The following is a 15,877-nucleotide window of genomic DNA, read 5'->3' as shown; positions in this document are numbered from 1 at the left end:
TTTTGAGTACCCTGTGTGGCATGTGGGATCTGAGTTCCCTGACCAGAGATGCAACCTGTGCCCCTGTACTGGAAGCATGGAGTCTTAACCACTAGGCTGCCAGGGAGGCCCCTAGCTGCTGCTCTTTACCTCTTCTGAAATGCCTTCCAGTGCCTTTTTTTGCTCATTTCCTTGCAATAAATATTGAGCACCTGTTATGTGCCAGGAGAAGGCAATGGCAACCCACTCCAGTACTCTTGCTTGGAAAATCCCATGGGCGGAGGAGCCTGGTAGGCTGCAGTCCATGAGGTCGCTAAGAGTCGGACATGACTAAGCGACTTCACTTTCACTTTTCGCTTTCATGCTTTGGAGAAGGAAATGGCAACCCACTCCAGCATTCTTGCCTGGAGAATCCCAGGGACAGGGGAGCCTGGTGGGCTGCCATCTATGGGGTCGCACAGAGTTGGACACAATTGAAGTGACTTAGCAGCAGCAGCAGCAGCTATGTGCCAAGTACTATGATGGGTCCTGAGGATACAGCTGCAGTTCCCATTGCCATGGAGCATCCACAGTCTCAGGGTGGAGCAAGTACCATCTCATGACCTGCTTTGTGGTCACATGGGGGAATGAGTGCTCCTGGAATTCTCTACTGCCAACTAACAGCAAGAGAGAGGGAATGTCTATGGCCAAAAGGAAGAAGAACTCTACAGCAATGGCAGTGAGCAAAAGCTGAAGAACCTGGTCCTTGGAGGGACATACTCACTTCAGAGACAGTAGTATTAATACACACATGGGTGGTATGAGCTGAGGCCACAGGCTCATCTATAACTAGAGCTGGAGCTGGACCCTCTACCTAAAACTGGAAGCTTAATACGAGTGATACCACCTATGAATGGGGACCAGATCTCTGCCCCACAGCCCAGAGTCACAGCAGGGAGCAGACTTTTGCTTCAGGGTGTGGGTGCAAACAGAGTCACCTTTGAGGGAATAACCCTAATCCAGTCTGTATCTTGCACTATCCAAGTGGTAAGGTAATCTTAAGCTGAGAAACATATAAAAAATGGTTTGAACCTGTAAATCCATGTATCTTGGGTGTAGGCAGCCATATAGTTACACCCCAGACAGGCATGTCAGGGCCCAAGTGGGACTTTTGAAGTAATTCCTCCTGAATACAATCCCATGGGGTGAAATTTTAAAACATCTTAAAATGCAGTGCTGGGAGAGCCAGTCCATAGACCCCAAATAATTGAACAACTCACATCTGAGAAAACAGAGATCATAGAGAAGTCTGGAGGGAATCCTTAAAATAAATATGTTTAAAATGTTTAAAGAGATAATGGAAGGAATAGAATCCACAAGACAGGAGATTATAAACTGGTCAGTTAAGGATATGGAAAAAAGCGAACAGAAATCCTAGAAGTAAAAAATGATACAGTCTTTAGAAAAATTTGACCTCAAAGCCATAGAAGTAGCTAAAGAAGAAACTGGTGAATTGGACAATAGATCCAAATCAGCTACAGTGCAGTCTGGAGAAGACAGGGATGCCAAGTGTAAAAAGGAAGTTGGGAGAATGAGAAGCTATAACATAAATCAAGGCATTCTAGAAGAACTAGATAAAACTTAGAGGCAGCAATCTTTAAAGAGATAAAGGCTGAGAATTTTGTAGAACTGAAGAATGCTATAAATTCTTTGATGGATAAACCAGGCCCTAAGCAGTTTGTAAACAAACCCCATCTAGGTAAATCATGGTAAAACTGCAAAATGTCAAGTACAAAAAGAAAAAAATCTTTTTCATGGTCTTGTTCTTTCTCCAAAACACCCTCTGATCAACGTCTGAATGGCCTGAAGCTGCTGTTCAGTTCAGTTGCTCAGTCGTGTCTGACTCTTTGTGACCCCATGAATCGCAGCACGCCAGGCCTCCCTGTCCATCACCAACTCCCAGAGTTCACTCAAACTCACGTCCATCGAGTCAGTGATGCCATCCAGCCATCTCATCCTCTGTTGTCCCCTTCTCCTCCTGCCCCCAATTCCTCCCAGCATCAGAGTCTTTTCCAATGAGTCAACTCTTCAGGTGAGGTGGCCAAAGTACTGGAGTTTCAGCTTCAGCATCATTCCTTCCAAAGAACACCCAGGGCTGATCTCCTTTAGAATGGACTGGTTAGATCTCCTTGCAGTCCAAGGGACTCTCAAGAGTCTTCTCCAACACCACAGTTCAAAAGCATCAATTCTTCGGCGCTCAGAAGCTGCTGTAGTCTTCCCCAAGTTTTGTAACCCCTGGGTCTATCAGGGTAGAGTAAGGGTGGTGAGATGAGAGTATCAGAGACACACCATCACCCCTGCCAAATTCTGTTGGTCACATGGACCATTCCTGGTACAAAATGGGAGAGAACTACAGAAAGGTGTGACTATCAGGAGGTGGAGACCACTGGGGGCCATCCAAGGTAGAGGCTGGCTACCACATAGACCTCTTTCATACATGAGAAGTCTGAAACTAGGAGATGAGTAAACTACCCATGCCACTAAGCTAAAAAAATGGGATAACAAAAATTTAATCAAAGTCTTACTCTTCCAGGCACTAACTATATACTCGTTTAGTTTTCCCAATAAGCCCAGGAAAGGAGTAATATTTCCATTTTAGAGATGCAGAAAGGAAGGCAGGAGAGGTTGGGTAACTTGCCCACAAATCGATTCTCTTAACAATTGCACATTCTAACTTTATAAAAACCTCCTCCATCTGCTCCAAGATTGCCCAGGCTCTTCACTGAGAGGTCCCACCTCCAGTGTGCATTTCTTCGAGGCTGTTTGGGTTAGCTTCCCAGGCCTGTGTATAGCCTGCATACACTTGTGGAAAAGTATGGGAGTGGGCGGGGAGCCCCCGCGCCGGGTCCGATTGTGTCCTGCCTGGCTGGCCCAGGTGCGTTGGACTAAGACAGCTGGGAGCGCTTCGGACAAGTTCCAGGAGACGTCAGTGTTCAATGAGACGCTTCGCATCGAGCGCATTGCGCGCACGCAGGGTGGCCGCTACTACTGCAAGGCTGAGAACGGCGTGGGCGTACCAGCCATCAAGTCCATCCGGGTGGACGTGCAGTGTGAGTCGGGTCCCCTCTCAGCCAGGGGCCTGCTCCTGGGGGCTCAGGCTGGGAAGAAGGAGTGGGGAGGAGGGTGGAGACGTGGCACCTCCATGGAAAACAATGGTAGAGACTCTCTGCCCGGTTAGAGAAGGGCATTTTTGATGTTCCTTCGATTTGCACTACCCTGACCCATTCCCAGAGAAGGTAATGGCACCCCACTCCAGTAGTCTTGCCTGGAGAATCCCATGGACAGAGGAGCCTGGTGGGCTGCAGTCCATGGGGTCGCTAAGAGTTGGACGCGACTGAGTGACTTCACTTTCACTTTTCACTTTCATGCTTTGGAGAAGGAAATGGCAACCCACTCCAGCATTCTTGCCTGGAGAATCTCAGGGACCGGGGATCCTAGTGTGCTGCCGTTTATGGGGTCGCACAGAGTCGGACACGACTGAAGTGACTTAGCAGTAGCAGCAGCAGCAGACCCATTCCCATCATAATCAAATATGAACCTTAGAGCATCCCTGTAAAGTGGTCAGGGAGGCCAGGACAGGTTGGATTATACCCATTCCACAGATGAAGAAACTGAGACCAAAGGCTTGTGACTTGCTGACTGCCTAGGTCTCTTGACTATGGCCCAGTGCCCTTCCCACCACACCTCATATCTCTGCTTTTGTCCCAGGGCAGCTCTAAAACTTCCCTAACCCAACATTTGCAGGACCAGGCACCCCTCAGTCCTCGCTGCTGGCTGAATGAGAAGCCTCCAATCCCATCCTGCCCTCCATGGATTCCCTTTGACCCCAGGAGGCTATCTGCCTGCTTACCACCCACCTCTGTGCCCATTCAGGCTGACCTAGGTACCCAGAAGCTGTGGGGCCAGGCCCAACGATCTATCTGCCACCATCTTAGTACCTACAATCAACCTGCCTATTAAATACACCCCCTGCCCCCCAGATGGGACCTGATAGAGTGGTGAGCAATGAAACCCTAGGCCCTCTCTTTTATCCCCCATCAGCCACCCGGGAGTCTGCCAAGCCTTGGGGCCAAGGGTCATTTCTCAAGTTTTTGCAGCGGGAAGGAGCTGGCAGGCATGGCCTGATTTCCAGTCTCAGCTTATTCCTCTATCCCGTGATAGGAGGTGAAGACAGCCCCCCTGCCCCCACCGCCCCCCAGTGCAGGTCCCTGGGGAGGGATAGCTGAGACACCCACAAGTTCAGTCCCCTGTCTCCGACAGGTTGGTCAAACTTGCAGGGCTGGCAGAGCATGTAGTTCTCTGGAAGCATCCCATGAGGGTGGCTTAACTTTCCCTGAGGGCTGCCAGGGGCTCAAGGCAACCCCCCCCCCAACCTAGGGGTCATGCAGCTCTGACTCCACCGGGACTGTGCCCTTGCAGACCTGGATGAGCCCGTGCTGACGGTGCACCAGACAGTGAGCGATGTCAGAGGCAACTTCTACCAGGAGAAGACGGTGTTCCTGCGCTGTACGGTCAACTCCAACCCACCTGCCCGCTTCATCTGGAAGCGGGGCTCCGACACCCTGTCTCACAGCCAGGACAATGGGGTTGACATCTATGAGCCCCTCTACACCCAGGTCAGAATGGGCGGCAGCTGGCTTGCTCTCCTCATGGCTTACCCCACACTCTTCCTTCTGTACCTCCCAAAGGAGAGGTGCAGGGGGGCTGAGGCCTCACCACCTGGAGTTCCAGGGACTGCCCTGACTCCAACAATTTTCTTCTGACATCAGAAGCAAGCATTCTGATTGGGCTTCAGACAGCCTGGGGTAGACAGAACCAAGACAGAAAGGTCAGGGTGCAGTGATGACAGGAGAGCCCTTTAAGAACATCGCCAATTAGGAAAGCATCCCTGGGGGGCAGACAAGTCATCCCCACCTGTCGCTGGCTGGCAGGGTCTTGGGAACCCATGGCAGGCACAGGAGGGGTTGGGATAAAGACGACTCACTCCCCAAGGGTCTCCTGCCATCCCAGGAGATGGTGATGAAGCCATCCTTCAGGGGAGAGCTTTCAGAGGCAGCTTTCCTAGCTGTCAAGACTCCACGTGTGGCCATGGCCTGCAAGGCCAGCCCTGTATTTGTATGGATTGTGAGACAGAGCTGGATTCCTGCCTTACCCTTCCATTTCCTCAAATGGGGAAACCGAGGCTGAGTCCTGGCCATTGTGTACCAGGACACCCTTGGACCCATGCAAGGCCAGGGTATGGGGAGTGTGGCATCCACTCCAGGCTCAGTCGTGAATAGGAATTTGCTTTAGCCTCTGGTGCTTGGTGAGTGTGTGTGAGAGCCCTGGAGACCCAAGCAGGCCCCTCACCCTAGTGGTCGCTGCCCAGGGGGAGACCAAGGTCCTGAAGCTGAAGAACCTGCGGCCCCAGGACTATGCCAGCTACAGCTGCCAGGTATCTGTACGCAACGTGTGCGGCATCCCGGACAAGGCTGTCAGCTTCCAGCTCACCAACACCACGGGTACAGACCCCTCCCTGCCCCGCCCCTTGCCCGCCTGTGCTGTGTCCTCAGCCAGGACTCCAGGCACTTGACCACGAGTCTGTGCCCTCTCCCTCCTGCCTGCTTCCTCCTCCCCCCACCCCGCCAAGAGGCCTTCTCTCCTTGCCTCTGCTCCCCCACGTCTAGCTCTGCCTCAGTCCCCTGAGACCCCATTCTTGTCCTCCCAGCACCACCAGCCCTGAAGCTGTCTGTGAACGAAACTCTGGTGGTGAACCCTGGGGAGAATGTGACGGTACAGTGTCTGCTGACTGGTGGTGATCCCCTCCCCCAACTGCAGTGGTCCCATGGGCCAGGCCCGCTGCCCCTGGGTGCCCTGGCCCAGGGTGGCACCCTCAGCATCCCTTCAGTGCAGGCCCGAGACTCTGGCTACTACAACTGCACAGCTACCAACAATGTGGGCAACCCTGCCAAGAAGACTGTCAACCTCCTGGTGCGATGTACGTGGCTTTGGGGGTGGGGGGGCATGGGGGAGGGAACTTGGGAAGCAGACAGGGTTCCTGTTGCTCAGGAACTGGAAGGGGAAAGGGGCCTGTCTTCTTTTCCTTGGTAGGAGGGAGAGGCTGAGGAAGAAGGTTCCAGGCACTTTAGTTTCCCTGTAATTCAGGTGTCTGCTAGCAGATGGCAGGACTAAAATTTGTATAAAGTTTTTTTTTTTTTAACTTTTTATTGGGGTATAGCCAATTAACAATATGATATATAGTTTTATTTACAGCTTACAGTCTACATTTTCAAATATAACCTCAGCAAGCCAAGATGTGGGAAGGGCTGCTGTTGATCACTTTGAATTTTTTTAGATTGGGAAACTGAGGTTGCCTGAGGCTAAATTTGGACATTCTAGTCTCTAACAGAAATTTCCTGACTTCCTGCCTGTACAACGGTTTCTACAAGATTAATAGAATCAAAGTGAAAATAAAACACATTTGCACATGCTTCCTATGTAAATCTTTATTAGCAAAGCATTTCAGTAAGTATGAAGATGATTACTAAATGTAAAAATGATTAAAACTTGGAGCACAATCTAAAGAAGTACAGATACTTTCCTAACTAGATTTCAGCCTCAGTAATGATCATTAGCTGCTTGATAAGATCTTGATTTTACTGCTTTTCTTATAAGGAGAAACCTTTAAATTCTTCTGCTTGTACAGCTTTAGGTTACTGTTTTTAAATTTATTTTTAAAGTTTTTTTTTTTTAAAGATCCAGGCTTGTTTCCAGCTTTTTAGCATTTGAAAGTAAAATACAGCTTTTGTCAAATTCAATTGAGAATCTTCTGATTAAATGAACACTCTTCTTTGTTCATCTCTCACTGACCAGTCTCTCCCTGATTCTCCTCACAAAAAAGAAGCTGGCACTCTATGACTTTTTACTTAATTCTGATTAAGTAGTGAGAAAGATAATAGTCAAACTGTGGTTATATAATGACTACTTTTCCCTTTGATGGTACTTCTCCCATCAGAAGATTGTTTTTCTCCACCTGATTCCATTTGACCTTTAAAATTAACCTGGCTTGATAAGATTGCAATTTACATCAAATACTTGTGGTCACCTCTTGGGGTGACATACAGCCTGTTTCACTCAGCCCAGTCCTGATTTATGGCTGTTATAGAGTCCTTGCCAATGAGCACCTAATATTAAGCATTCTATCTCTTGGCATACATAAAACAATATTCAGATTTCTAAAAGAGGCCACACCATTTTCTTTCTAAACTCTGTATTTTTATGTAATTGCAATAAGATGATTGTATTAGTCTTTTTTTTTTTTTTAATGACACAAACTGTTGCAAAGAACTAAACAGCATAAAAGGGCAAGTTAGAAGTCTCCCCTCAGTCCCCTTCAGTCCCATTCTCTACATATAACCAGTAGTATATTCTAGTGCTTCCTTCCAAAATTTGAATTTTGTATATTCCAGGTTTAAAACAACAATAAATATAAAGCAGCATAGTAGCTAACAACATAGGCTCTGAGTGTGAATTCAGAGCACACTGAAGTGTGTGTAAATAAATTGGCTATTTACTTCTTTGAGCAAGTGGATTAAACTGTCTGAGCCTCAGTTCTCTCCTTTGTAAAGCAGGGACAATAAAATGCCTCCCTCACAGACTGTGGGGTGGGCTAAATGAAGAAACACATTTTAGGTGTTTAGAACAGGGTCTCTCATAGTGTATGGTCAACTGTGGCTGTATTGATTACTAAAACTGACTTTTCTACAGCCAGCTTTTTTTGAACTTTTGGAAACACATCTGAGCAAGCAGAACAATTTCCAAGCAGAAAACGTGATGGTTTCTCCTGGGAATGGGGTTGTAGACCCCGACCTCCAGGAAGGCCAGCTGGAGGCGAGGAGCCGCATCTGGATGGCGGTGGTGAGACAGGGAACCCTGGCTTTGGGCCAGCCCCAGCCACCCTTTCCTCTCCTTCCACCCATAGCCATGAAGAATGCCACATTCCAGATCACCCCAGATGTGATCAAAGAGAGCGAGAACATACAGCTGGGCCAGGATCTGAAGCTGTCATGCCACGTGGACGCAGTGCCCCAGGAGAAGGTGACCTACCAGTGGTTCAAGAATGGCAAGCCAGCACGCATGTCCAAGAGGCTGCTGGTGACTCGCAATGACCCCGAGTTGCCTGCCGTCACCAGCAGCCTAGAGCTCATTGACCTGCACTTCAGTGACTACGGCACCTACCTGTGCGTGGCTTCCTTCCCGGGGGCACCTGTGCCCGACCTGAGTGTCGAGGTCAACATCTCCTCTGAGACAGGTGGGCAGCTGGAGGTGGGGCAACAGGGAGGATGGGAAGGGGCTGGAGAGCCCCACAGAGGGGAGGGGGCAGCAGCTTGAGAAAGGGAGGCTGCAGTGAGGAGGACACCATTTGTTCATGCTGCATGCATTTATTAAACATGCATTATATGCCAGGCACTGTGCTAGGCACTGCAGTAAAGTGGTAGGCAAAACAGGTTCTGCCCTCATTGGACTTACTAGCAAATGTGTTTCAGATCATCCCACAAATAAAGATATCACTGCAAACTGTGATGCATAAGAGTCAGGAAAGAGTTTCCTAAGATAGCTTTGATCTAGATCTGAGGGAGGGGCAGGATTTTAGTAGGCACAAGAGAGCAAGAGGGTGGAAGAAAAAGGCAGGCCAAGGAATCAGCATGTGCAAAGACACTGAGGCAGGAAAGTCCATGAACCATTTGGAGCCCTGAAAGAAGGAGAGTGTGGCTGGGAGAATGGAGTCAGATGAGAGTGGAGAGGTTGGCAGGGGCCAGATTTTGCAGAGAATTTGGGTCTTTATACCAATAATAAAAAAAATAATAATGAAATAATAGCCAACATTTAGTGAGTGTTCACTGTATGTTCTGATGATTTTGTATTTATCTCATTCACGTTCAAGATTTACTATGTGGGGTAGATGGTACATCTTCAGGTTTTAGAGATGAAGAAACTTAGGCTCAGAGAGTTTAACACATCAACTGGAGGAGTGTTGGTGGTGGAGCTGGGATTCAAACCCAGGCAGCCTGACTTCAGATCTTGCTCTCAGCCACCCCTGAAAGGTTTACACTTGGAAAAAGAGTTTGGAGGGACTGACTCTGGACAAAGTCTCTGGAATCCCATCTCCAGCCCCCACTACCTTGCATTGAGTTGCTGGCTGACTTTGGCTAAACCTCTTTGACTCTCTGGGCCTCAGTCTCTCCTCTATGAGACACTGGACCAGATGGCCTTGGAGGCCCTTCCCATCCTGATACTTGAACAGGGAGGAGCCAGAGGCTGGAGGCGTCAGGAAAGGCTTCCAGAAGGAGACAGACCTGAGCTGGGCTTAGGGAGTGAACTAGGCTCCACGGATTCCACAAATCCATTTCTTAAATCCTGAGCCATGTCCTGGGTGAGGAGCTGGGGAACCGAGCCATGAACCACAGCCTCATTCTCAGAGCTCACTGCCTAGCCAGAGAGATAGACCTGTTGTGGAGGGGTCAGGCAAGGTGCAGGAAAAGGAAGAACAAACCTTAGAGAAGACTCAGGAGCTAAACGTGGGGTCTGCAGAGCATCCTGGGGACATGAGATGAGGACCAGGCTGCCTGGGGTCGTCAGGGGAGACAACTTCTTAGAGGAGCCAAGTTCCATGTGAGCATTTGCTAGGTGTAGGCAACAAGCCCAGGAGAGGAGGGACAGGGAGCCCCCAAGGTATAGGAGACTTGCTGTATCCAGGAAGTATGTTCCTTACAAGTGGATCCCACAGCTGGGACTCAGGATGGGAAAGGGAAGATGAAGCTGAGGGTTGACAGAGGTAAGGGCCTTGTTTCAGAGCCAAGGGGTTTGAGTTTTAACCTGAGGGCAGTATGGCCTCAAAAAGGGGGGACAGCCCTTTAGCTTGTGGGACATAACAGGGTTGAGAGCTGGGATGTTTTAGAAACAGGGAAATCAATGAGGGTACAGGGCCATTTCCTTCATTTGGCTATAAGCTTGATGCCTAGGGCATGGAAGCTTTTAAAGAACCTATGGAAATGGAGTAGAATTGGAAAAATAAATTAATTGGCTCCAAAATGCAAAAAGAAAACTACAGAATTAAAGTCAATAGATGTATAAATGCTTACAGAGCATAAATTATGCCAACTAGATAACTGGACCTCAACTTGCCTTGTAGAGTTATTTACAATTTATATTTAATGAAGACATTTTAACTTTTTTGATGTGATATGAGATGGGACCCATGGAAGTCTTTTTTTTTTTTAATTGGAATATAATTGCTTTACAATGTTGTGTTAGTTTCTGCTGCACAGCAAAGTGAATACACAGTATATACACAGCTATATGTATACAAATATCCTCTCTCGGGAAGTCTTTAAAGACTCTTCATTTGGGCAACGTGTTGAGTTGGATTAGGTTTGGCTGTGAATGACAGAAAAAGCCTAAATAATAGTGGCTTTAAATGAGCTATATATGTATTTCTTCTTCTTCTTGTAAAAGTGAGCAGTCCAGGCTGGAATAGTAGTTCTGCTCCATCAAGTCCTCAGAGCCCCAGGCTCCATCTCATCTTGCTATTCTGTTCTCCTTAGCATGTGCCACTTTGTCCACAATGGCAGTGCCAGCTACAGCCATTAGTCTGCATTCCAGCCTGCAGGAAGGAGGAAGAGAGGCACAGCCTCTCCTCACCGCCTTGGCCAGAATTTAGTCACATGACCACAGCCAGCCATATGGCAGGCTGGGAAGTAGTCTTCATTCCGGCTGTGTGTCCTGCAAAAGCCCAGATAGTCTATCACTTTGGAAGGAAGGGTGAGGATGCTAGGGGACCGACTACGAATCTGTGATAACACTCCAGAAAGAGAAGATGGAAGCTTTCACTAGAGCAGGGCGGATGCGCTGGAGAGGGGATTAAGGGAGAAGCTATTCAGCAGAACTATTTAAAAAGTGGAACCCCTCCACCCCCCAAATAAATGAATAAAAAATGGAATCCCCCAAACTTAGTAATGTTGGGGTTAGGGGATAAAAGGAATTGGCCTGGACGACTTCAGTACTCTTTCTAGGTTGGGAGACCTTGAGAGGTAGAGGCCCAGGAAGTGGAGAGGGTTTGGGGGAGAGGAGTTCTACTTTGGAGAAACTGCAGGATCTGTGGGAGCTCTGGGATGGGAAAGGGAGGTTCGAACGTGGGGGGAGGGTAAGGGGTGGGATCGGGGGAAGCTCTAACCTGGCTATCTCTCCCCTGCTCCGCAGTGCCGCCCACCATCAGCGTGCCCAAGGGCAGGGCCGTGGTGACTGTGCGCGAGGGCTCGCCAGCTGAGCTGCAGTGCGAAGTGCGGGGCAAGCCTCGGCCGCCTGTGCTGTGGTCCCGCGTGGACAAGGAGGCCACGTTGCTGCCATCGGGGCTGCCCCTGGAGGAAACCCCAGACGGGAAGCTGCGGCTGGAGCGCGTGAGCCGCGACATGAGTGGGACCTACCGCTGCCAGACCGCTCGCTATAATGGCTTCAACGTGCGCCAGCGCGAGGCCCAGGTGCAGCTGAACGTCCAGTGTGAGTCCCACCGCCCCACCCAGACTACCGCCGAGTTGTCCCTCCCGGTCTCCTTCACCCCTCCACCCCCACCCTCCATGTCCGACCAAACCCCTTCACTTACTGCTGGTACCCCAACCCCTCCTTGACTCCCGCGCTGTAGGACATGGAGGCCCATGACCCTTGCGGCACTTGTACCCCATCTTCATTCCCGGGGACACAGTGAGCAAAGAACTGATTTTGACAAGTGGAAATGAGAGTTTGAAGGAAGAAGGACCTTCAAGGGAACACACTGCCTCAGTGTGATGATGAGTTAACCTGTGCTGTGTGCTTAGTCGCTCAGTCGTGTCCGACTCTTTGCGACCCCATGGACTGTAGCCCGCCAGGCTCCTCTGTCCATAGGGATTCTCCAAGAAGGAATACTGGAGTGGGTTGCCACACCCTCCTCCAGGGGATCTTCCCAACCCAGGGATAGAACCCAGGTCTCCTGTATTGAAGGCGGATTCTTATTCTCCGAGCCACCAGGGAAGCCCGAGAGTTAACCTGCCATGTGTCAAGCACTGTTCTGAGTATCTTAATGCACTAACTCATCTAGTCTTTCACAGCTCTGTGTATAGATTCTATTATTCACCCATTTTTACAAATAGGGAAACTGGGTCACACAGACATTAAGAAACTTTCCTAAGATCTCACAGCTATTTAGAGGCAGAGCTGGGCTTTGAACCTAAGCCATCTTGCTCCGGGGATCATGCTCTAAACCCTGACGTTGTGTTGCTTTTCATCACACGGGGTGAGGGGACCCTTTGAGGCACGAATAGAGGCCCCGTCTGGGAAGCTCGGCTGGAAGTTAAGGCGGGGAGGAGAAGGCATCTGCAGGTCGGGAGGTGTGGCTGTTGAGTACGCCGTGTGTGTCTGCCCTGAGACCCTTCCAGGCTGGGGGGGTTGGGGAGGGGTGCGGGCGTAGGGGTGAATGCGTCGCCTCCCCGTGGGGCAGCTCTTCAGATCCTACCCGGTGGGGAGAGGCCCCGCTGACCGCCGCCCCCGCCCCCAGTCCCGCCGGAGGTGGAGCCCGGCTCCCAGGACGTGCGCCAGGCGTTGGGCCGGCCGGTGCTCCTGCGCTGCTCGCTGCTTCGAGGCAGCCCCCAGCGCATCGCCTCGGCTGTGTGGCGCTTCAAGGGGCAGCTGCTGCCTCCGCCGCCCGCCGTCCCCGTCGCCGCCGAAGCCCCCGACCACTCCGAGCTACGCCTCGACGCCGTCACCCGCGAGAGCAGTGGCAGCTACGAGTGCAGCGTCTCCAACGATGTGGGCTCGGCCGCCTGCCTCTTCCAGGTCTCGGGTGAGCGTCCCAGCAGCCCCGCCCACCCGGGCCCAGACCCCGCCCACTTCCATCCCCGCCCACTCCCGGCCTGGAGCTCCGCCCCTTCCGCTCACGTGCACCCGGTGTGTGCACCGGGTTTAGGCCCCCTGCCTTGTCAGGGCCCGGCCATGCCAGGTGTAGCAGGCCTCTTGGATCTAACCGGGACCTCTTCTCGCAGCCCTCCCCACTCCCCACGTCCACTCTAGCCTTCCCGTTTCAAGGCCCATTCAGACCTGGCCTCTGACAGCCCCACTCCTGTTAAAGCCTTCACCAGGCCTAGGCTTTGCGCCTCCAGAGCCCTTGGGTACTAGCCCTTGCCGGTTCTCACCACGCTCACGCCCAGCCTGTATGAGGCATAGGCTTCGCCCCTTCCAGCTCTCTGCTTACACTTGTTCGGGTAGTAGGCAGCGCGATCTTTCCAGCTGGGTCATCAATTAGGTTTAGACTCACCCGCTCAAGCCCTGGGTACTGCCCCATCTCAGCCATCACTCTTCAAGCCCCTCTTCCTTTGTCCTTGGCCCCCGAAGCTGCATATAGGGAATCTGTTCCTGACTGCAGGCCTGGTGTGAGGGGCCTGAGCCGTAGCTTGAGGGGATGGGAGAAGACGCCCCCGCTCGACAGCTTCTCTGGAACATGGAGGGTGGTGCTAGGCCAGCCAGCACACAGTTCCTGAACTGTCACTCTAGAGGTTCCGGCCTCTTGGCGCCCCAAAATCCCTTTCAGTCCCATGTCTTCAAGTCATTCGAGAGGGCACTTTGAGGCTGCAGCTGGGCAGAAAGGGCTGGAGGTCATGGTGAGAGCAGAGGGTAAAGGAAAGGAGCTGATGGGATTGCCGAATCACCCCATCTCCACCTCCTATGGGGAAAGCCAGCTCCCTGTCAGAAGTAGCGCCCCGAAGAGAGCCCAGATGTTCCTGTCCCCCATTTTACAGCACCCTGGCTCTCCCCACAGCCCCTGACTGGCCTGGTATCCCTTTAGCTCTTTTCTGGATCTCCTCACCCAACAGTGGGGGCTAGGACCACAGGTCACTGGCCACCTCCCCAGTCCTTCCCCACCCCACCCAGCCCTGCCAGCCAGAGGCCCCTGTGACATTTCCCACCTCCCCCCCTCTCTCCTGTTCTCCCACACTTTCCTCGTCTCCCCACCTCTTGGTCTCTATCTCTCTTCCCTTCCTTCTGCCTCAAAATCCTTGACCTTTCTTGGTGTCTTCTCCCCACTGCTCTTCCCCTGTGTCTTCTCTAACATCTCTTCTCTGTGTCTCTCCACATTTCTCTTTTCTGGCCTTTCCTTGGTCTTTCCACTCCATCCTCACCAACGCCACCTCTTGGATTCCCAATCTCCCTTTCCTCCTTCTTCCACCTTCCCTCCCACCCCATTCTCCCCAATCTCCTCTTCTCCCACCGCCTCCTCTCCTCACAATATTCCTTGTTTTTGTCTCCCTCCATCCTGCTCTCTGTTCTGCCCATCCTCTTCTGTCTCCCTCTCCTATACCTCCTCTCTCTGTGTCTCTCCCCACCACCCACCCTTCATGGCCCCGTGCCCCGCTCCCCACCCTCTCAGCCAAAGCCTACAGCCCGGAGTTTTACTTCGACACCCCCAACCCCACCCGCAGCCACAAGCTGTCCAAGAACTACTCCTACGTGCTGCAGTGGACCCAGAGGGAGCCTGACGCTGTTGACCCCGTGCTCAACTACAGACTCAGTGTCCGCCAGGTGGGCCGAGGGGGACAGGGGCCCAGGTGCAGGCTGGCCCTGGGAGTGCTTGTCAAGCCAGGGGAAGGGGTTGAAGACACATTGACCCTCTTATAGAAGGCTCTTCTGAGCCAGAGCCACAGTATTCTGGACACAGCAGCAGGAGCTGGGAGGCTCTAGGGACTTATCCCCACTGAACCAGTGCTCTGTGCATGGCCCTGGGAATTAGGCAGGAGTCTGCTGGGTTCATGTGGGGGAAGGGAGCAGAGGCATTTCTGCTCACAAAACACAGAGTCTCCTCTTACATCAGAAGCTTAAAGCAGGAGCTTAAGTCTCACCCACAGGATGTCTAGGATGCAGGGCCAGAGCCACCCTGCTGGTCTCGTGTCCAGTCTCGTTCCATGCGGTTCCACCCAGCTAAGGGGTAGTTGGGTGGAGGGTAAGAGTGTGACCCCAGGGCAGACTGCCTAAGCTAAACATCAGTTCTGTATTAATTTGGGCAGGCTACATCTGTTTGGCCTCAGTTTCTTCATTTGTAAAATGGGGGTAGCTATAATATTCCACCTGATAGGGCGGTTATCTTGAGGATTAAACAAGTTAATAATCACATCGCATTTGGAGCAGTGCCTAGTATACATTAATTGTTCAATACTTGTTCATGTGTGTGTGCTCAGTCGTGTCTGACTCTTGCAACCCCATGTACTGTAGCGCACCAGGCTCCTCTGTCCATGGGATTCTCCAGGCAAGAATACTAGAGTGGGTTGCCATTTCTTCCTCCCAACCCAGGGATTGAATATCTCTTATATCTCATGCACTGGCAGGTGAATTCTTTACCATTGCCCCAAGACAGCCTGGGAGGAGGGGCATGGAAGGGGTGACTGCTCTGTCTTACAGATGAGGAAACTGAGGGCCTGGCTTCCTAGTTAGACCTTTGCTCTTTCTGCTCCTCAATGCTGCCCCCACAGTCACACCAGGGTCTGGGCAGGTGCTCAGGTGGAGGGCATGGCCTGTTGGGCATCTGGGACTCCCTGTATCTACAGTTGAATCAGCACAACGCCCTGGTGAAGGCCATCCCGGTACGGCGTGTGGAGAAGGGGCAGCTGCTGGAGTACATCCTGACCGACCTCCGAGTGCCCCACAGCTACGAGGTCCGCCTCACGCCCTACACCACTTTTGGGGCTGGAGATATGGCCTCCCGCATCATCCACTACACGGAGCGTAGGTGGTGGTGGCAGCGGTGGTGGTGGGATAGGTGGGCCCATCTCATGCTCAGGGGACCCCTCATATTTCCCGCATG

General features: G+C 51.6%; 1 protein-coding gene across 3 annotated transcripts in view; it reads left to right on the top strand.

Annotated features, from left to right (window-relative positions):
• The window catches only part of MDGA1 (MAM domain containing glycosylphosphatidylinositol anchor 1), a 66,705-nt gene that overhangs the window by 36,509 nt on the left and 14,319 nt on the right, over window positions 1-15,877 (top strand). For 2 of the 3 annotated variants that reach the window (XM_086370626.1, XM_086370627.1), the window contains exons 3-11: window positions 2,894-3,068; window positions 4,438-4,634; window positions 5,387-5,519; window positions 5,726-5,995; window positions 7,979-8,308; window positions 11,257-11,553; window positions 12,584-12,868; window positions 14,450-14,601; window positions 15,621-15,798. In XM_086370626.1, the coding sequence (XP_086226752.1) occupies window positions 2,894-3,068; window positions 4,438-4,634; window positions 5,387-5,519; window positions 5,726-5,995; window positions 7,979-8,308; window positions 11,257-11,553; window positions 12,584-12,868; window positions 14,450-14,601; window positions 15,621-15,798 (2,017 nt within the window). The remainder of the gene's footprint in view (window positions 1-2,893; window positions 3,069-4,437; window positions 4,635-5,386; window positions 5,520-5,725; window positions 5,996-7,978; window positions 8,309-11,256; window positions 11,554-12,583; window positions 12,869-14,449; window positions 14,602-15,620; window positions 15,799-15,877) is intronic. The other variant, XR_015152688.1, reaches the window with a different exon arrangement.

Source organism: Bos grunniens, chromosome 23 (genome assembly GCF_055505025.1).
Source record: "Bos grunniens cultivar Pamir isolate PY7600 chromosome 23, Bosgru_T2T1.0, whole genome shotgun sequence".
Taxonomy (NCBI): Eukaryota; Metazoa; Chordata; class Mammalia; order Artiodactyla; family Bovidae; genus Bos; species Bos grunniens.
This window is presented reverse-complemented; position numbering and strand designations above follow the sequence as displayed.